This window comes from Mytilus californianus, unplaced genomic scaffold (assembly GCF_021869535.1).
Source record: "Mytilus californianus isolate M0D057914Y unplaced genomic scaffold, xbMytCali1.0.p SCAF_3, whole genome shotgun sequence".
NCBI classification, from domain to species: domain Eukaryota; kingdom Metazoa; phylum Mollusca; class Bivalvia; order Mytilida; family Mytilidae; genus Mytilus; species Mytilus californianus.
The window spans coordinates 7,969,666-7,992,475 of NW_026262679.1; the positions used below are offsets into that span (position 1 = coordinate 7,969,666).

The 22,810-nt window shown below is 33.8% G+C and overlaps 1 protein-coding gene across 2 annotated transcripts in view; it reads right to left on the minus strand.

Moving 5' to 3' along the window:
- The window catches only part of LOC127733906 (ferroxidase HEPHL1-like), a 225,282-nt gene extending 214,036 nt beyond the window's left edge, over positions 1-11,246 (minus strand). For both annotated transcript variants that reach the window (XM_052243359.1, XM_052243358.1), the window contains exons 1-2: positions 11,046-11,246; positions 1,209-1,453 (exon numbers count right to left, since the gene is read on the minus strand). In XM_052243359.1, coding sequence (XP_052099319.1) covers positions 1,209-1,453; positions 11,046-11,191 — 391 coding nt within the window. In that variant the 5' untranslated portion in view covers positions 11,192-11,246. The remainder of the gene's footprint in view (positions 1-1,208; positions 1,454-11,045) is intronic.
- Positions 11,247-22,810: the final 11,564 nt, after the last annotated feature.

Consider the following 22,810-nt stretch of genomic DNA (forward strand, 5'->3'; position numbering starts at 1 on the left):
CATCCTAAATTGGATGATAATGTTTTATCCCCTACATCCTGGATTGGATGATAATGTTTGATCCCGTACATCCTAGATTGGATGATAATGTTTGACCCCTAAATCCTAGATTGGATGATAATGTTTGATCCCCTACATCCTAGATTGGATGATAATGTTTGATCCCCTACATCCTAGATTGGGTGATAATGTTTGACACCTAAATCCTAAATTGTATCAACATAACTCAATGAGATAGTATACACATAAAAATAAGAAGATGTGATATGATTGCCAATTAGACAACTCTCCACAAGAGACTAAATGATACAAACATTAACAACTATATGTCACCGTACGGCCTTCAACACCGATCAAAGCCCATGCCGCATAGTCAGCTATAAAAGGCCCCTAAATGACAAATGTAAAACAATTCAAAGGAGAAAACTAACGGCCTAATTCATGTACAAAAAAATTAACAAAAAACAATTATATATAGACCATATTCAGCATTTGGTATATGCCACTTTGTATCAACATAACTCAATGAGATATCATACACAGATCATATGCAGCATTTTGTAATCTTACTCAAACGTTAAAAAAATTACCATTGTGAATGCTTGACTTATGTAAATTACCATTGTAAATGTTTGATTTATGTAAATTACCATAATAAATGTGAATGTTTGATTTATGTAAATTGCCATAATTGTGAATATTTGATTTATGTAAATTACCATTGTGAATGTTTGATTTATGTAAATTACCATTGTAAATGTTTGATTTATGTAAATTACCGTAATAATTGTGAATGTTTGATTTATGTAAATTACCATTGTGAATGTTTGATTTATGTAAATACCATTGTAAATGTTTAATTTATGTAAATTGAGACGAATTGTGTTATACATATATTTTTGATTGAAATAAATAAGGAAGATACAGTGTACGGCACAAAAACTATATATATAGGATATCCATACATTCGGCATCCTCAAATATCTCATGTTAAAATCATTTAATGTCTATTTCTTCTTTATTTCCATACACACCTTATAATGCAGGACCGTATGTTCCGACCTATATGTTAGTAGTTTGTGTCGTTGAGTTAAATGTTCTACACCGCATCTCCTTTCATAATTATTATTATCCAGAAATTATTACTATATAATGTACACTAAATACATATTTATTAGCAAAACATTATGAGACCTGAGATGAAGTACCTTCGCTGTCTTTAAAGTATTGTACACCGTGAGGATGAAGTCCATAAGGCCTTGATGCTAAGTTCCGGAAGTGAACATACAACACATCACCAGTTTCTCCTTTAATTGTAGGCCCAACATATCCCATCCATGGTGCTGGTTTTATCTCCCTTTGGAAGAAACCATCAGTGAACTGCTTTAACATCACTTTCTTATAAACACTTCCTATTCTATCCTCTGTTGTTTGTATATATCGGTCTGATATACTGAATAAATAAATAAACACGTCAACAATATCCAACATTGGAGAGACTATATGTATGAGTCTGTCTGATAAACTGAATAAATAAATAAACACGTCACTCAATATCTAATATTGGAGAGACTATATTTATAAATCTTTCTAATATACTCAATAAATAAATAAAAACTTCAAAGAGAGGCAAAAGATACCAAAGGAATATTCAAACTCATAAGTCGAAAATAAACTGACAACGCCTTGGTTAAAAAAGAAAAAGACAAACAGACAAACAATAGTAAACAGAACACAAGATCGAGAACTTAAACCTGAGCAACACGAACCCCACCAAAAACTTGGGGTGATCTCATGTAAGCCCGAAGGGTACGCAGATCCTGCTCCACATGTGGCACCCGTCGTGTTGCTCATGTAATTGCAAATCCGGTGATAATTCTAATTCGGTAGGTCACATTATAATTAGGGGAAAAGGGAAAAAGGGAACGGTATTGAAGTAACGACAATTTTACGAAGGGATAATTTCAACTTCACCAACTCTTGATCTAATAGCTGTTTTTGTCTATATGTCATTTTGTTTTTCTTTGTCGACATATTTGTTTGTTTTATAGTGATTAAGATTGTAACACAATATTGACTGCTGTACCCTTATTTTTAATATATTTTTCCTATTATGTCTGTTTACTACGTTCACATATTGTTGTCAATATTATGGAATTTTAAGTCGTTTAATCCACCTTTTTCTACATAAGGAAATGCCTGTACCAAGTTAGGAATATGACAGTTGATTTCCATTCGTGTGATGTGTTTGAGCTTTTTATTTTGCCATTTGATAAGGGACTTTCCGTTTTGAATTTCCCTTGTAGTTCGAAACAATATAAATACATTTTTAAAGTGAAAATTACTGCCGCATGAACAATATATAGAGTGAAAATTGCTGCCACACAAAACAATATGAAATGTACTCAAATGTATTCAAATATATAATATCTAGAAGTATGGAGTTCGGTATTTTTGTTATTTTACTTTTTTTTTCGTTTGAGCAGCAACCCTCTGTCAGGAATATTTGAAAGTATATACAAGCCTGTAATATCGTATCAACTGAGAGATATATGCTACGTATGCAGGCGCTGCTGAAACAATATCTAACATTGGATATAATACATGTATAAGTCTGTCTGATGTACGGAATAAATAAATAAACACGTCAACAATATCTAACATTGGAGATAATACATGTATAAGTCTGTCTGATGTACGGAATAAATTAATAAACACGTAAACAATATCTATGTCTGATATACTGAATAAATAGATAAACACGTCAACAATATCTAACGTTGGAGAGACTATATGTATAAGTCTGTATGATATACTGAATAAAAAAATAAACATGTCAACAATATCTAACGTTGGAGAGACTATATGTATAAGTCTGTCTGATATACTGAATAAATAAATAAACACGTCAACAATATCTAACGTTGGAGAGACTATATGTATAAGTCTGTCTGATATACTGAATAAATAAATAAACACGTCATTAATATCTTACATTGGAGATACTATATGTATGAGTCTGTTTGATATACTGAATAAATAAATGAACACGTCAACAATCTCTAATATTTGAAAAACTATACGTACAAGTCCCTGATATACTGAGTAAATAAATAAACGCGTCAACAATAATTAACATTAGAGAGACTATATATATATATACAAGTCTAAATTGAAAACAACGTTCAAACCTATGATTGCGTTGGATAAAAACCGCAATTTTTATACGTGTTCATGCAAAAACAATTTTCTTGTTAGAGGGGTCTAAATACAGCACAAACAACATTTTCCAAAAGACCAAAAAAGTGAAAAAGTATATTTTAACAAAACGCATTTGACTAACAGGTCGAACAACAAATGTTCTTAAACCCTACTGACTGCCATTGGCGATTGCCAAATAAACGGATCACAAGGTGTAATAAATGAATCTGAATTAAAAATTTAATACCAAACAGAAAACAATAAACTTGCGGCAAAGATGGTATACCGCAAACAAAGGTGCAAAGATTTTTGTACACCATATCCGGATTTCGACAATTAATGTCTCTTCGGTGATCTTAGGAATCGAAACAGTATTTGGAAGGCCGTGTAATTTACCTCAATTTAGGATAGACTCTCGAATTTTGAGGAGTCAAATTAGGATGAACGGATCATATAAACCCGAAGGCAAATATAATACAAGCCCAAACGAAAAAATATAAACAAGTCTAAATTGAAAACAACGTTCAAACCTATGATTGCGTTGGATAAATACCGCAATTTTTATACGTGTGCATGCAAAAACAAATTCTTGTTAGAGGGGTCTAAATACAGCAAAAACAACATTTTCCAAAAGACCAAAAAAGTGAAAAAGTATATTTTAACAAAACGCATTTGACTAACAGGTCGAACAACAAATGTTCTTAAACCCTGCTGACTGCCATTGGCGATTGCCAAATAAACTGATCACAAGGTGTAATAAATGGATCTTAATTAAAAATCTAATACCAAACAGAAAACAATAAACTTGCAGCAAAGATGGTATACCGCAAACAAAGGTGCAAAGATTTTTGTACACCATATCCGGATTTCGACAATTAATGTCTCTTCAGTGATGTTAGGAATCGAAACAGTATTTGGAAGGCCGTGTAATTTACCTCAATTTAGGATAGACTCTCGAATTTTGAGGAGTCAAATTAGGATGAACGGATCATATAAACCCGAAGGCAAATATAATACAAGCCCAAACGAAAAAATATAAACAAGTCTAAATTGAAAACAACGTTCAAACCTATGATTGCGTTGGATAAAAACCGCAATTTTTATACGTGTGCATGCAAAAACAAATTTCTTGTTAGAGGGGTCTAAATACAGCACAAACAACATTTTCTAAAAGACCAAAAAAGTGAAAAAGTATATTTTAACAAAACGCATTTGACTAACAGGTCGAACAACAAATGTTCTTAAACCCTGCTGACTGCCATTGGCGATTGCCAAATAAACGGATCACAAGGTGTAATAAATGGATCTTAATTAAAAATTTAATACCAAACAGAAAACAATAAACTTGCGGCAAAAATGGTATACCGCAAACAAAGGTGCAAAGATTTTTGTACACCATATCCGGATTTCGACAATTAATGTCTCTTCAGTGATGTTAGGAATCGAAACAGTATTTGGAAGGCCGTGTAATTTACCTCAATTTAGGATAGACTCTCGAATTTTGAGGAGTCAAATTAGGATGAACGGATCATATACACCTGAAGGCAAATATAATACAAGCCCAAACGAAAAAATATAAACAAGTCTAAATTGAAAACAACGTTCAAACCTATGATTGCGTTGGATAAAAACCGCAATTTTTATACGTGTGCATGCAAAAACAATTTTCTTGTTAGAGGGGTCTAAATACAGCACAAACAACATTTTCCAAAAGACCAAAAAAGTGAAAAAGTATATTTTAACAAAACGCATTAGACTAACAGGTCGAACAACAAATGTTCTTAAACCCTACTGACTGCCATTGGCGATTGCCAAATAAACGGATCACAAGGTGTAATAAATGGATCTGAATTAAAAATTTAATACCAAACAGAAAACAATAAACTTGCGGCAAAGATGGTATACCGCAAACAAAGGTGCAAAGATTTTTGTACACCATATCCGGATTTCGACAATTAATGTCTGTTCAGTGATGTTGGGAATCGAAACAGTATTTGGAAGGCCGTGTAATTTACCTCAATTTAGGATAGACTCTCGAATTTTGAGGAGTCAAATTAGGATGAACGGATCATCTAAACCCGAAGGCAAATATAATACAAGCCCAAACGAAAAAATATAAACAAGTCTAAATTAAAAACAACGTTCAAACCTATGATTGCGTTGGATAAAAACCGCAATTTTTATACGTGTGCATGCAAAAACAAATTTCTTGTTAGAGGGGTCTAAATACAGCACAAACAACATTTTCCAAAAGACCAAAAAAGTGAAAAAGTATATTTTAACAAAACGCATTTGACTAACAGGTCGAACAACAAATTTTCTTAAACCCTGCTGACTGCCATTGGCGATTGCCAAATAAACGGATCACAAGGTGTAATAAATGGATCTTAATTAAAAATTTAATACCAAACAGAAAACAATAAACTTGCGACAAAGATGGTATACCGCAAACAAAGGTGCAAAGATATATATATTCAAGTCTAAATTGAAAACAACGTTCAAACCTATGATTGCGTTGGATAAAAACCGCAATTTTTATACGTGTGCATGCAAAACAAATTTCTTGGTAGAGGGGTCTAAATACAGCACAAACAACATTTTCCAAAAGACCAAAAAAGTGAAAAAGTATATTTAAACAAAACGCATTTGACTAACAGGTCGAACAACGGATGTTCTTAAACCTTGCTGACTGCCATTGGCGATTGCCAAATAAACGGATCACAAGATGTAACAAAATGGATCTTTATATTAATTTAATACCTACAGAAAACAATAAACTTGCGGAAAAGATGGTATACCGCAAACATGAGGTGCAAAAATTTGTACACCATAATCGGATTTTCTTGAATTTTGAAGAGTCGAAATAGAATGAACGGATCATATAAACCCGAAGACAAATATAATACAAGCCCAAACGAAAAAAATATAAATAAGTTTAAATTGAAAACAACGTTCAAAACTATGAATGCGTTGGATAAAAACCGCAATTTTTATACGTGTGCATGCAAAACAAATTTCTTGGTAGAGGGGTCTAAATACAGCACAAACAACATTTTCCAAAAGACGAAAAAAGTGAAAAAGTATATTTAAACATTAATAATATTATAATATCGTTAATACTACCCGGTAGTTATTAGGATCAAATTATGAATTTTTCTACATTTACATGTAGGTCCTTTCGTTAATAAATAGTTGTTCTTTTAATGATTGTTCTGTGCGTTTTACTGTTATCAGTTCGTAACTTCTTTGTAATGAAAATATCAAGTACACTATGTTTTATGTTGAACATTTACAATTTAATCCCTGTTTTTCTAGATTTGTAAAAGCCAGAGTTTGAATGGTAATAGGCTGATTAAAACTGGAAAACTGCACGCACAAATATTGCAGCCAAAATAAAGAGAGTTGTTGACTTTGATTTATTTATAATTATAATGTTTATCAAATGAGAAAGACAATTTTAGAATGACTATGCATATAAAAAAAATCTCTGTATGTATCGATCAATTGTCAATTCAGAATTACAAATGGGAGACAACAGAATGTTCATCATATCGAATGTGGTGCATCGGTCATTGATAACAAAAACAGTTCTACTGCTAAGATGTATTTATTTTGTGCATGGTCAGCGTTATCTAAAAGAGGTCTTAAAAAGATTAACTTTGATATAAAATTAATTGGTTCAAATAGTCTTAGATTTTACCCTAAGTCATATCTAAAGTTTAATGTGGTGCTTTCCGATATTCTCCCAGTATCGTCTTTCATTCTTGAAACGAGGTGAGTAGATATCCACTTACTTTTCAGTATTGTATGCGTTAAATCGAAAATACGTTGTAGCGTATTGTCGGACACGGATGTGTTAGACTTTGATTAATGAAGTAACTACTGTCTAATTTATATGCAACACAAAAGGCCATACAGACTTAGGTGAATATATAAATCACAAAAAACATATATATAAAATTAGGTTGAAGATTTAACAGTCTGAACATTGTATATAAAACTCCATTCAAGACATCTATCAAACAAAATACCCCTTTGTGTATAAATCCATTTATATCATGTATGCTTTCTTTGTGTTTGAATGAAATACAGAAAATAAACAGGACCTGCAATGTATTTAAAAACATTTTTATAAAGAATTAAATTCGTATTTACAAACTTTTGTATATCGAATAATAACAAATGCATAACGAAGTCTTCACAGTTCGATGACAAATATTAGTATAACGAGTTATTCAGCTTACTAATACATAATAATATAAAATTAAGAAGATGTGGCATGATTACCCCACCAGAAACAAAATGACGTAGAAGGATAGCAACTATAGGTCACTGTACAGCCTCCAAAAATGAGGTAAACCCATAACACATAGCAAGCTATACACGAAATGATAAACAATTCCAACGAGAAAACTAACGACCCAATTTATGTAGAAACAATAAACGAGAAACGAAAAAACCCATTCAAAAAAGGAATTTGATTAAGAGATCACGAATCACCAAGCATTAAATTCGTTAACGAATATGAGGTAGTTAGATAGGATTCCTTTAATATTTTTTTTCTTTTTGAATGACCTTGTATTTAAAGAAAGAATAAAATTTTGTGAGGTTTATTTCTTAAGGAACCAATGAGAACATTCGTTATGGTTCTTTTGAAGCATGAAATAGGCAGGAGAATCTTGAAAACACATAGTTTTGTTTTGTCCTCGTTCTTTTAAAGCAGCGTATGCTATATCATTTACATAATTCATTATTGAGAAGCTTTTCCATTTACTGTGAAATATGACAGCATCCAATGTCCCCCTCCTGACAAACATTATCTGTCCAAGAACATACCTCAATCATAAATACACGTGTTCTCATGCTAAGCATCACCAAATTTGTAAATAAAGGTATCGGAGAAACAGGTATAACGTGTCTAAAAAATCAAAAAAGTGACCACGCCTTACACACTTGATATTTTCATTACGAATTAATAATAGTAAAGCGAAAAGAACAATTATAAAAAGAACCACTGCTCATTAACCAAAGTGGAGCACACGGACCCACGTGTTAGTAAAAACGAATTTATAATTTCATTCTGAAGAACTTCCTAATATTTACGTCATACCACCACCACCGCATTAGTGACTGCTGTGTTGGCCAGTACGAACACAAAGCGCTTTGCGAGTACTTGAACTCTTCTTCGTATTCTATAATAAGGCGTATTAGGCGTATTATGTACCCTCTTGTTTTTTCTAAATGATTTTCAAAATGTGATATTAAATTATTCATTTATTCGGAAAGATATTTTATAAGATTTTTCCCGTTTGCGTCAATTTTTACAATAGGATTAAAGAGCGTCTTTATTGACCTGACGACACTGTTTCCAATCTATTTTAAATGGAGGACGATATTTTGGTGTATTTTCATAAAGAATTTAACCTCTCGGTAATGACGTTTTTGTTACATTTTTTTTTTATTATCTATTTTTGTTAAAGTATCATTCATATCTCCTCCAATTATAACCATTTCTAAACTTTTTTTAGTAACTACTTCTTTAACATTTTTGAAGAAAAAAAATATCTTTTTTTAGGTATATTTGGTGCATAAACATTCACTAATGTATAAATACTGTCTTCAATTTCAACATTTATTAAGAGTAGCCTGCCCTCTTGGTCTTTAAATATATTTATAAATTTGCATTCTAAATCGTTGTTAATAAAAATTGAAACTCCTCTGGACTGTGAGGTTCCAAAGCTATGATATTGTCGACCTTTAATTTCAGTATTTAAGTCTTTCTCAAAATTTTCAGTGAAATGACTTTCCTGAACAAACAAAACATTACATTTTTGATATTTCATCCACAAACATAATCTCTGTCTTTTATCTTTTACTCTGAGACCTTGACATATATGAATTGTTTTTGTCATAAGTATTTCATTTGTGTTATATTTATTTGAATGTTTATTGAGCTTACCCAACAATATTCTTGTATTCTCATAATTCAGAATATTCTTTTAAATATATACACATATTTCAATAATATACAATGTTCATTATGCATAAATACATAAGTTAGTAATAATACATGTGAGAGATTTTCAAATATATTTGTTACAGAATATTTGATCAAAATCAAATGTAAATTATTAGGTCTATTGCATTGTAATTATGGTTGAAGTAACAATAGTAATTGGATCTCATCATGGAAATTTTGGGATAGTGATTTCGTAAGACTGAGTGTACTATTTATGGAATTCGAGTTCTGCGTATATAGAACTAACATGTTTTGAACAGGAAAAAATAAATGGATATTAAGGCATATAGATGAGCAAACGGAAATTAGAAAATGACATTTGTTTAAACAGTGCAGACTTTTTGTAATTTTAGTATACATTTTAGTGTGCTATAAATCAAATGTGAGAATTTCTATCAAATCGGTGAACATAAATTTGACCGCTTCTGCCCCTTTAAGTAGTTATTGATACGAAATATAAGTACAAACCAAACTATAAAATAAATAGTTAACACAATGAATTTAAGTCCCAAATATCAGAATTGTGAATTTTAAATAAAAGTCCAAATAAGAGAAGCATCATTTCGCTCGGTCTTACAATAAAAAAAGTTGTAGAGAAAAAGCGCTTTTTTTTTGAGATATATTTTTAAGTCTCATTTAGACCTTCAACATTGAACAAATTACTTTCAACTAACTGCAAGTTTAAGACGGTCCCTAGCACAGGACTCGAGCTATTGTCTTCGCTAATGAAGAACACAGCTGTCACATATCAACAAATTACAAATTATCTGGCAAAGAAGTCTAACAAAACTGTCCTGAATTACTCTACAATCTCATTATAAAAAAATCAGAAACATTACACACATTTAGAAATGCCTTTGTAGCAAACTACATATGCATATGGTTAATAATTCGGATTGACTTAATCAACAAACAAAATGGCCACTGGTGAATACATACGCCATAACTATGAACATGCGAGAGTATATTCCTTAGGCAAAATAAAGCTTTTTACAGACTCCGCACAGAACAATATACAAACGCAAATATACTGTAAAAGAGGGACGAAAGATAACAGAGGGACAGTCAAACTCATAGATCGAAAACAAACTGACAACGCCATGGCCAAAAATAAAAAGACAAACAGACAAATAATAGTACAGATGACACAACATAGAAAACTAAAGACTAAGCAACACGGGCCCCACCAAAAACTGGGGTGATCTCAGGTGCTTCGGAAGGGTAAGCCGATCCTGCTCCACATGTGGCACCCGTCGTGTTGCTTATGTTATTACAAATCCGGTAAATAGTCTAATTCGGTAGGTCGAATTCGTGAAAAGGGAAGGTATTGTAGTTACGACATAAGGAACATATCCGATATCATCTGTGAAACGGTTATTCCATAACGGTCAACCAAATCGTGATGGCGTCCTTAAAATTTACGAAGGGATGAAACGTAACGATATTGTGAATCATTACGTGCAAATGAAAAACAAACAGTTTTGGAAAGAGGAAACACAAGCACACACATGTTTTTCTGTTTGGCCCAACATATAGGAGTTTAAATACTACATTAGAGTTTTCTAAATGATTTTAAGACTTCAACAATATTGGCAGCTTTGATTATCTAGATAACCGTAGTCGTTTTCTCGTCAATTTTTGCGGAAACATTATGCTTTAAAAAGAATGAAATAAAGCTCGCTTATGCGGAATAAATAAATCAATGTAAAAATGCTGTTAAGGTGACAAGAAACAAATAATTTGATTCGAACTACAGTTTAACAGTACATCAAAAAGACTATTTACAACTTAAAAATATACTACATTATCAGGGTTTTATACATACGTTCTGTCGTTTGTTATAAGGTTCTGTTTACTCGGTGCATAGTCCCACCATTGTTCCTCAGCAGTTATAAAATAATCTCGTCTTAAACAGCAAACGGACGAGAATATCGATATGAAAATACTCCATCGGAGGACAGATGAGACCATGGCTACAGTGATACGTACAAAGACAAGTATGCTTGGCTTTGATAATTTCCCTTTATCTCATACTTGTCAGTTTCTGTATATAATTAAATGGTGACATGTGGTCAGGGACTTATTATTCATTGTGAAATGTAAAAGTAGAAAAAAAAGTTTGAAAAGCAAATGAAAATTAAAAACTATGTGTCATCGTACATGATACGTTCCATTAAACAAAGAAGGTCGCATTCCTTGTTACAACACATGATTAGTTGTAATTATTAATCTTATATACAAGGTTTGTTAACTTTCGAAAAAATGAGTTTAAAATATCTATAAAACAGGACAGCATATCTTTTGAATTTACTAGGCCCACCGGGACTCGATTACCTATTTACAAAACTTTGATTTTTTTAAAAATACTAAGGATTTCCTATCAAAGGAATAGATTACCCTAGCATTATTTGGCAAACCTTTCGGAATTTTGGGTCCTCAATGCTATTCAACTTCGTAATTTGTTTTGCCTTTTTAACTTTTTGTTTCAAGTGTCACTGATGCGTCTTTTGTAGAGGAAACGCGCGTCTGACGTACCAGTTTGACGAAACGCACGTCTGACATACAAATTTGACGAAACGCGCGTCTGACGTACAAAATTGACGAAACGCGCGTCTGGCGTACAAATTTGACAAAACGCGTGTCTGACTTACAAATTTGACGAAACGCGCGTCTGACGTACAAATTTAAATCATGTATCTATCTTTGATGATTTTATTCAGCATAGTAAATAAAGTTCAATCAGTATTGGTTTTTTTTTTTAATTTCGTATTTCCTGTCTAACTGTAGAACGTTATTAACGTATTTAACGTTGACATCTATATTTCGTTGTTTTCTAGCAATGTTCAGTTTACTATCCATAACCGTATACTGAAAAGTTCGAAATGAATCTAAGTCGCCATTTTGAATTGTACGTCCTTCATGAAATAAAAACAAATATCAAAATCATTCCTATGTAACCATATACCTTACCAATGTCCTCATTTTCTTCCTTATTGGTTCTTCTATCCGATCCAAGACACCCTTATTCAGGTATCGTTTCATTCAGGTCAGAAAATTCAAATTATGGCGAAAGCGAGGTTCCATTTGGAAACTTTCAGTTAATTACACTGTTACGATAGCTATGTCATATAGATGACCACGGATATGTTCTATATGTCAAAGCCATAATCTATCATACTTTCGTTGGTTAAGGATTTTCATCCTATGCCAAAGGAGTAGGGGCTTTAAGGGTCGAAATCGGCCCCACGTCAAAAGTAGATGATTTTTCTCTCAAAATATCTTATAGGTGTCTGCTTTCCAAAAAAATATATATTTTGTATATATTACTTGAAATCACTTAATATGACGTTGTCAAATTGTATCCCTTTATTAATACCAAACATGAATTTTTAATCAATTTTTAAACTAGTGCTGTTGTTATTGCACGTATTTAAGTTGACAATTTTAAACAAAGACACCTTCTTATATACAAAATATACAAAAGGACGTTCTATGAATCAATGTCAGAGTAATATACTTCCTCTTTTGTGGTCCCTGATTATTTGTATTTACCATGGCAACCGTTACTATGGCTTCAAAATACATAGATATATGTCAGAATCTTACGTTTTGTCGATTTTTACGGTGCATGGAAATTTTGTTTCAGTGTAAATAATCAAAAGTATATTTTTAATTGTTATTTCTGAAATTACTAACAATTTGAAACACACTTTTCAAGATGATATTATTTTATGTTTATGTAACCAAAAATTATCCAATTGCCTAGAAACGTAAAGAAACTAAGATGATGTTTAATATAATTTCGTCTATATATATATATATATATATATATAAGTACGTCTGAACCAGTAACGACTCTACAACAGATTTTGTTGTAAATGAACAGATGGTTATTCAGTAACAGAGATATACTACATGTATACATTATATTATATGTCTCTTACAGTAATAACATTTGTTAAAATATAAATATGCTAATGCAATGTACTAAAAGTTAGGTTCAATTCAACATTTTATCGACGATTTCGCCTGTCTAAGAAATCATACTCTTCAAATCGTGAAAGGGGTTATACATGTATAACCTTTTTGTTGTCATGACTCTCACCGAAGAAAGATTTAATATGATAGATTGCAAACATCATGAAATACAATTATATATATGTCATTAATCTTACTCGGTAAATGACAAAAGTTTGACATAAGCTATGCAATCATTCCTCATTGTAGTCACTATCATCACTTTCATCAATGATCTCGGGATCTGGCATGTTACATGCATCTGTTAGATATTTTGTCCAATCGTCACCAGAACAATAGGGTATGTTCAAACAGCGAGCATAACTTAAAAATAACATAAGCAACACGACGGGTGCCACATGTGGAGCAGGATCTGCTTACCCTTCCGGAGCACCTGAGATCACCTTCATTTTTTGTTGGGGTTCGTGTTGCTTAGTCTTTGGTTTTCTATGTTGTGTCATCTGTACTATTATTTGTCTGTTTGTCTTTTTATTTTTGGCCATGGCGTTGTCAGTTTGTTTTCGATCTATGAGTTTGACTGTCCCTCTGGTATCTTTCGTCCCTCTATTAAAAACCAGATTACTGCTGAAACGTGTGCACACATACCAACTATTCTTGCTCCAGCACGACAGTTACAGAACCAGCCAAGAAAAGTCACTTCATCGTTTTGAATCCATAACAAATAAGCTCTTGCTGAAACATGTCTACTTTTGATTTTGGCACATATTAAATTGTTTTCCTGTTTATGTACCAGTACCTCAAAGTCATTGTTTTCAGTAATATGTTCAGCAGCGTATGACTTGGCCAATTTTATCTAGTAAACACCTAAGGTTTCTGAGATCTTTACCGTAATCGAAGGAAAATCAACAGATGCAGCATCAGTCTTGCACCAACTAGAAGTTCTAATGCGGTCAAGATTTTCCGACTCAATTTTTTCTTTTGCTTAGAAAGATAAATAATTTTACACCCAAGTAATTGGTCTTCTTGAAGAACTTAGTGGCTTGAAATACTTGTTGCATATTGAGCAAACAATGCGTAGGTACTCTCCAATTTATGGTATTTGGGAGTTTGGCATAACATGGTTGAAAAACACTCATGTCTTAATTCTGCCATTTGCAGATTCAACAACCCAACGAATCTTTGTTATCAATCTTAAAGTATTGCTTTCTTCTGTGGTAAACTGTGACTGACCTTTATTTAAGAACGATGGCATTTCTGTTTGTATTCCTAATTCCTCCAGAAGATCAACTGAATCACGAAATCCACGGTCAACAATGACAACATCATCTTTCTGCAACCAACTTTTAATCTGCTCATTGTCTGAAGCAATTATACCCATATTTCAGTCAGTACTTGCATCTCATATATCCCAGCGAACTTGAAATTAAGGATACTATTGATACAAGAAGGACTGCTTCATACCTTGATCTTTTCCTCAATATTGACACAGATGGACGACTTCACATTAAAATCTATGACAAACGGGATGATTTCAACTTCCCAATTATCAATTTCCCATTTCTCAGCAGTAACATACTCTCTGATCTGTCGTGTGGTGTTTACTTATCTCAATTGATACGTTATGCTTGTGCATATTCACACTATACTGACTTCATATACAGGAGTTTGCTCCTTACGCAGAAACGGCTCCAACAGAGTTATGAGGAGGAAAGATTAAAAATGATACTCCGTAAATTTTATGGACAACATCACGAATTGGTTGATCTATACAATGTGTCTGTGTCTAAACTAACTAATGCCATTTTTTTCACGTCTTAGATTGTGGTTTAACATCTATTTCGTCTGTCTGCTAAGTACCGAACGTGACCTATTCCCGAATATGACTGTTATACCGAGTTTGAATTTGCATTGCCATACGACGTGTCTCGGTATTTTATACATCCAACATTCATGTATTTATTTTTGATGTTTCTGTTATGGTTTCGGTTGGATAATGTGTTATTACAAACTAAAAGACAAATTGGAAGAGTTGGTATTACTTTGTTTCATTAAAAAGAATGGCGAACGTAGATACAAGTATCTTGTCTTGGGGAGGGATAAATCCTACTTTGTAAAGAATCACTCTGATTCAAACAAAAAATTCTTTGAAACTGACATTATCAAGATGCTTGATTTCTTGATTGACAACATATTTGTTACGTTTGGAGGACGTGTTTTTCAACAGACTGTCGGAATTGCAATGGGAACCAATTGTGCCCCTTTTCTTGCCGACTTGTTTCTTTATTATAATGAGGCTGACTTCATACAGGAACTTCTTAGGAAGAAAGATAAGAAGTTAGCAATATCCTTTAACTCTACGTTCCGCTATATAGATGATGTTCTCTCACTAAATAATACAAAATTTGGTGACTATGTTAAACGAATCTATCCCATCGAACTAGAGATAAAGGATACTACAGATACAGTTAAGTCTGCCTCATATCTTGACTTACATCTAGAAATTGACAATGAGGGTCGGTTGAAAACAAAACTTTACGACCAAAGAGATGATTTCAGCTTCCCAATTGTGAACTTTCCATTTCTATGTAGCAACATTCCAGCAGCGCCTGCATACGGAGTATATATCTCTCAATTGATACGATATTCCCGGGCTTGTGTTTCTTATCATGATTTCCTTGATAGAGGATTGTTGCTCACAAGGAAGCTATTAAACCAAGAGTTCCAAATGGTGAAGTTGAAATCATCCCTTCGTAAATTTTACGGACGCCATCACGAGTTGGTTGACCGTTATGGAATAACCGTTTCACAGATGATATCGGATATGTTCCTTATGTCGTAACTACAATATCCTTCCCTTTTCACGAATGTGACTTACCGAATTAGACTATTTACCGGATTTGTAATAACATAAGCAACACGACGGGTGCCACATGTGGAGCATGATCGGCTTACCCTTCCGAAGCACCTGAGATCACCCCCAGTTTTTGGTGGGGTTCGTGTTGCTTAGTCTTTAGTTTTCTATGTTGTGTGATCTGTACTATTATTTGTCTGTTTGTCTTTTTATGTCTTATCGTTTGTAGTTCAAATAATTATAAAATAGCCTATCAATACCATCATTGTCATGAAAATTGTTTGGACTGGTATTGTGAAAATAATTGCATAAAGTTCGAGATTGCATGTTCGATACGTAAGTGCGTCACTGTTTGTGATGTCCTGTGGTGTCTGTCGTTGATGGAAGATGTTCGTTGTTGTTCTGCGGTTTAGTTGTGTCGTCTATTATATTATTTGTTTGTGCGTTTGTGATGAGTGTTCTTGTGTGTGTTTGTGCTGTATTTCTGTCACGTAGTGTTGTCATTTTAGCGACATTTTTTAGCATTGTCATATAAGCGGGAGGTTTGGCTAGCCATAAAACCAAGTTCAACCCACCATTTACTCTTAAAATGTCCTGTACCAAGTTAGGAATATGGCAGTTGTTATCAAATAGTTCGTTTCTATGTATGTTGGCGTTTGTTTTTGTTGCACTTTAGTGTTCCTGTTGTTCCTTTTTTTTCTCTTATAGTTGATGTGTTTCCCTCGGTTTTAGTTTGTAACCCGGATTTGTTTTCTATCAATCGATTTATGACTTTTGAACACCGGTATACTACTGTTGCCTTCATTTAGCATGATGGCGTAATTTTTGCTATCTGCTAAGTATGGACCCATCACGCTGACAAAATAACCTGTAGGGCTTACAAAAACCATGGGTTTTACAAAGAGGCCGATGCTTGTGCATGCTGAATGTACAACGTTGAAACTGAAATTGACCGCTTTTCTGTATATATATATGTATGTTCCATCTATAACAAGAATTGTGGGATTAAATTCATTGCCAAATAATGTCTGGGAAGAGGTCTAGTATGGTTTGCAATCAATTTTTCTCTAGAAATATGATTGAATCCTAGGTGTTTTGGTACGATTGTCTGCATATGATTTTTCCGTACTGTTGCAACTGCTCGGCGGATCGAATCTTTTCCTACATTAAAAATAGTAGCCAAAAGTTTGTTGGACATTCCTGACTTCATTTTCGTCAAGAAAATGTCTAAGCATGTTTTGGAACTACACACCTTCGTATCTCTAATAGAAACAAGATGTGTAGCTAAATCATTGAATGATGTTATATCAATGCCTGTTAAGCTGATGTACTCTGCATCACTTAATGCTGAGTCTTTATCAAAATATAATATTTTGTCATCATTTTTAGTAGTAGCATTCTTATTTTTTGAAGTAGGTCCAAAATGTCACTTCGGTTAAAATCTGTTGATTTTCTTTAGTCTGACAAACAGTCAAGGGCTTTTTCACTGAAATTCAAATCAGAAATATGGCCAGGGCAACATCTACCTCCTGCATGTATTATAATATTCCTTTGTGCAAATTTATTAAGCCTTGTTGAGAAAGAAACAACAATGAGTTGAAGATAAAAGCAACGTAATAGTTTTAGAGGACACACATGTATGTTGTGATGTGTTTGCAGTTGGTAGTACGTCAGGTTTAGCATTGGCAATGGATTTTTCATCATATTGTCTGTAATATTTACGTCTACATGTAAAAGGCTTGTAAAAGTTGTATGTTCTGTCAAACTTCTGTATACAGAACATTTAAAGCATTAGTTATTCTGTCACGTTTTGTTAAATTTGACTACAGTTGCAATATGAAAGAAATGTAATACACTTAGACAGACGGTTTTAAAAAAATGACACATGGATTCGAAAATCGTTGAATTGTTAAGTAACTAAATCTTATTAGTTGTTTTTTGTCTTGAACTAGCTGGCAGAAACTACGAGTACTCTCAATCTGTACTGGGTGTCTTTCCTGTTGTTGGGATGTATAAATACCTTGCTACGTACTGTCTGTGGTTTTGTTACTTGTTTTTCTGCGTTGTATGGATCTGATTAGTTAAGCCCCTCTCAACTTAATTTATAGTTTGTTCATATGTTGTGCTGTTACACCACTGTACCAGGTTAGGGTAAGTTTTGGGCGCCCGCAAACATTCTGTATGTGCCTGTCCCAAGTCCTGTAATTTAGTGGTTGTCCTTTGATATTGCATATCATATTGTTTTTTGTTCATATTTTTATACATAGATCAGGCCATTAGTTTTCTCGTTTATATTGTTTTACATTTGTCATTTCCCGGTCTTAAAGCTGACTATGCAGTATGGGTTTTGCTCATTGTTGAAGGCCGTACGCTGATTTTTAGTTGTTAATGTCATTTTGTCTCTGGTAGTGGATTGTCTCATTTGCAATCATACCACATCTTTTTTATTTGCTTAGTCATGATGCTACCAGTTTGCCTTTTAGTCATGATTTGTGCATGGTCATGGTGCGCCAGTTCCTTTGCCAGTCAGAATTCTTATTTGGTCATATTATACCAGTCCACTGCCAGTCATTACTTTTGATGCTTCATATTGATACCAGATCACTACCAGTCATTACTTTTGATTGTTCATAAGTATACCTGTCAAATGCCAGTCATTACTTTCATTGTTCATATTGATACAAATCCACTGTCATTCATTACTTTCATTGTTGTCATTACTTTTGATTGGTCATATTGACACCAATCTACTACCAGTCATTACTTTTGATTATTCATATTGATACCTGTCCACTACCAGTCATTACTTTTTATGCTTCATATTGATACCAGTCCACTACCGGTCATTACTTTTGATTGTTCATATGGATACCTGTCAAATGCCAGTCATTACTTTTATTGTTCATATTGATACATACCTACTGTCAGTCATTACTTTCATTGTTCATATTGATACAAGTCCACTGTCAGTCCTTACTTTTCATTGGTCATATTGACAACAGTCAACTACCAGTCATTACTTTTGATTGTTCATATTGATACCAGTACACTACCAGACATTACTTCTGATTGTTCATATTGATACCTGTCAAGTACCAGTCATTACTTTTGATTGTTCATATTGATACATGTCAAATGCCAGTCATTACTTTTGATTGTATATATTGATACAAGTCCACTGCCAGTCATTACGTTTGATTGTTCATATTGATACCAGTCCACTGCCAATCATTGCGTTTGATTATTCATATTGATACCAGTCCAATGCCAGTCATTACTTTCATTGTCGATATTGATACCAGTCCACTGCCAGTCATTACTTTTGATTGTTCATATTGATACCAGTCTACTGCCAATCATTACTTTTTATTGTTCATGTTGATACAAGTCCACTGCCAGTCATTACTTTTGATTGTTGATATTGATACCTGTCAACTGCCAGTCATTTATTTTGATTGTTCATATTGATACCAGTCCACTGCCAGTCATTAATGCGATTGTTGATATTGATACCAGTCATTACGTTTGATTGTTTATATTAATACCTGTCAAATGCCAGTCATTACTTTAGATTGTTCATATTGATACCAGTTCACTGCCAGTCATTAATTTGATTGTTGATATTGATACTTGTCAAATGTTAGTCATTACTTTTGATTGTTCATATTGACACCAGTCCTCTGCAAGTCATTAGTTTCATTGTTGATATTGATACCAGTCCACTGTCAGTCAATATTTTTTGATTTTTCATATTGACACCAGTCCAATGCCAGTCATTACTTCCATTGTTCATGTTGACACAAGTCCTCTGCAAGTCAATACTTTCATTGTTCATATTGATACCAATCCACTGCCAGTCATTACTTCCATTGTTCATATTGCCGCCAGTCCACTGCCAGTCAATAACTTTTGATTGTACATATTGATAAATGTCCTCTGTCATTTATAACTTTGTTTGTTCATATAGACACCAGTCCCCTGCCAGTCATTACTTTTGATTGTTCATATTGATACCCGTCAATTGCCAGTCATTACTTTCAATGCTCACATTGATACAAGTCAACTGTCAGTCATTACTTTCATTGTTCATATTGACACCAGTCCTCTGCAAGTCATTACTTTCATTGTTCATATTGATACCAGTCCAGTGCCAATCATTACTTCCATTGTTCATATAGACACCAGTTCACTGCCAGTGATTACTTTTGATTGTTCATATTGATACCAGTCCACTGCCAGTCATTACGTTTGATTATTCATATTGATACCAGTCCAATGCCAGTCATTACTTTCATTGTCGATATTAATACCAGTCCACTGCCAGTCATTATTTTTTATTGTTCATATTGATACCAGTCTACTGCCAGTCATTACTTTTTATTGTTCATATTCATACAAGTCCACTGCCAGTCATTACTTTTGATTGTTCATGTTGATACAAGTCCACTGTAGGTCATTACTTTCAATTGTTCATATTGATACCAGTCCACTCTCCGTCATTACTTCAATTGTTCAAACATACTGACACAAGTCCTCTGTCAGTTATTACATTCATTGTTCTTATTGATTCCAGTCCTCTGCCAGTCAATACTTTTGATTGTTCATAATGACACCAGTCCACTGCCAGTCAATAACTTTTGATTGTTCATATTGATAAAAGTCCTCTGCCGTTCATTACTGCGTTTGTTCATATTGACACCAGTCCTCTGCCAGTCATTACTTTTCATTGTTCATATTGATACCAGTTCACTGCCAGTCATTACGTTTAATTGTTCATATTGATACTAGTCCTCTGCCAGTCATTTCTTATGATTGTTCATATTGATGCCAGTCCATTGCCAGTCATTAGTGTGATTGTTCGTATTGATACAAGTCCACTCTCAGTCATTGCTTTTGATTATTCATATTGATACCAGTTCCCTGCCAGTCATTTCTTTTTATTGGTCATATTGTCACAAGTCCACTGCCAGTCATTATCTTTGATTGTTCATATTGACACAAGGTCGCTGCCAGTCATCAATTTTGATTGTTGATATTGATACCAGTTATCTGCTAATCGTTACTTTTGATTGTTCATTTTGACACCATTTTACTGCCAGTCATTACTTTTGATTGTTCATATTGATACCAGCCCACAGCCAGTCATTACTTCTAATTGTTCATATTGATACCAGTTACCTGCAAGTCATTACTTTTGATTGTTCGTACTGACACCACTCATCTGCCAGGCATGGTGTTTGCTTTATCATAGTGCTGCCAGGTTCTTTTCCAGTCATGATTTTTGCTCGGTCGTGGGTGCTGCCAGACATATTATGTCTGAATACACACGGACCATGATTAAAAACAGCTTTACATTTATTGGACACTTAATGTAAATAAATTGATTTTTTGTTCATTTTCAAGTGACGTCTGCGTCATCTCGAGTCATGTTTTGATTTTTGTTTGGTCATGGTGCTGCCAGTTGCTCGCCTAATTATGGTTTTTACTTGGTCATGGTGGTTCTTGTTCTACTTCCAGTCATGATATTTTCTAGGCCATGAAGCTGCGATATGCTCGTCCAGCTTTTACTGTACTTGGTTATGGTAATGCAAGATCATCTGTCAGTCAGGGTTTTTACTTGGTCATGGTGCTGCCAGTTCGTCTTCCAGTCATGATTTTTTGCTTGTTCATAGTGCCTTAGTCTTTCTTCCAGACATGGTTTTTACTTGGCCATGGTGATGTCAGTTCGTCTTCTAGTCATAATTGTTGAATGGTCATGGTGCTGACAGTTCGTCTTCTAGTCATAGTTTTTGCTTGGTCATGGTGCTGTCAATTAGTCTTCCAGTCATGGTTTTTATTTGGTCATGGTATTGCAAGTTCGTCGTACACTCATTATTCTGCTTAGTCATGCTGCTGTCAGATCCTCTGTCAATCACGGTATTTACTTGGTCATGTTGATGCCAGTCCATCTGTCATTACTTCTGTCTAGTCAACTTGCAGTTGTTCCTCTGCCAGTCATTATTTTGCTTGGTCATGAAGCTGCCATTTCCTATTTCTTTCGTGGATTTTACTTGATCATGGTACTGCATGTTTGTCTTCCACTCGAGATTTAAGTTGGTCATGTTGCCCCATTTCCTTTTTCAGACATACTGTTTGCTGTTCATGCATTTTGTGGATAGACGAATTAAAATTTACACGAAAATGCAAGATGTTTTCAGTCAATAAACATTGGTACCCTGGAAAATAAATGAATCAACAGTATGAAAAATGGAGGTGTGGGGTATATGAAACAAACAAACAGCAATCCATATGATAAAAGGAGTTCTGGGGTAACGACAAAAAGGCAACAATCCGTACGATAAATGGAGATGTGGGATATACGACAAAGAGACACCAATCCATATGACAAGGGGAGAAGTGGGGTCTACGACAAAGAGACACCAATCCATATGATAAAAGGAGATGTTTGGTATACGACAAAGAGACAGCAATCCATATGACAAGGGGATAAGTTGGGTCTACAACAAAGAGACATCAATCCATATGATAAAAGGAGATGTTGGGTCTACGACAAAGAGACATCAATCCATATGACAAGGAGAGAAGTGTGGTCTAAGACAAAGAGACATCAATCCATATGATAAAAGGAGATGTTTGGTATACGACACAGAGACACCAATCTATATGATAAAAGGAGATGTTGGGTCTACGACAAAGAGACATCAATCCATATGATTAGAGATCTGGGGTCTACGAGAAAGAGAAAACAATCCGTCTGATAA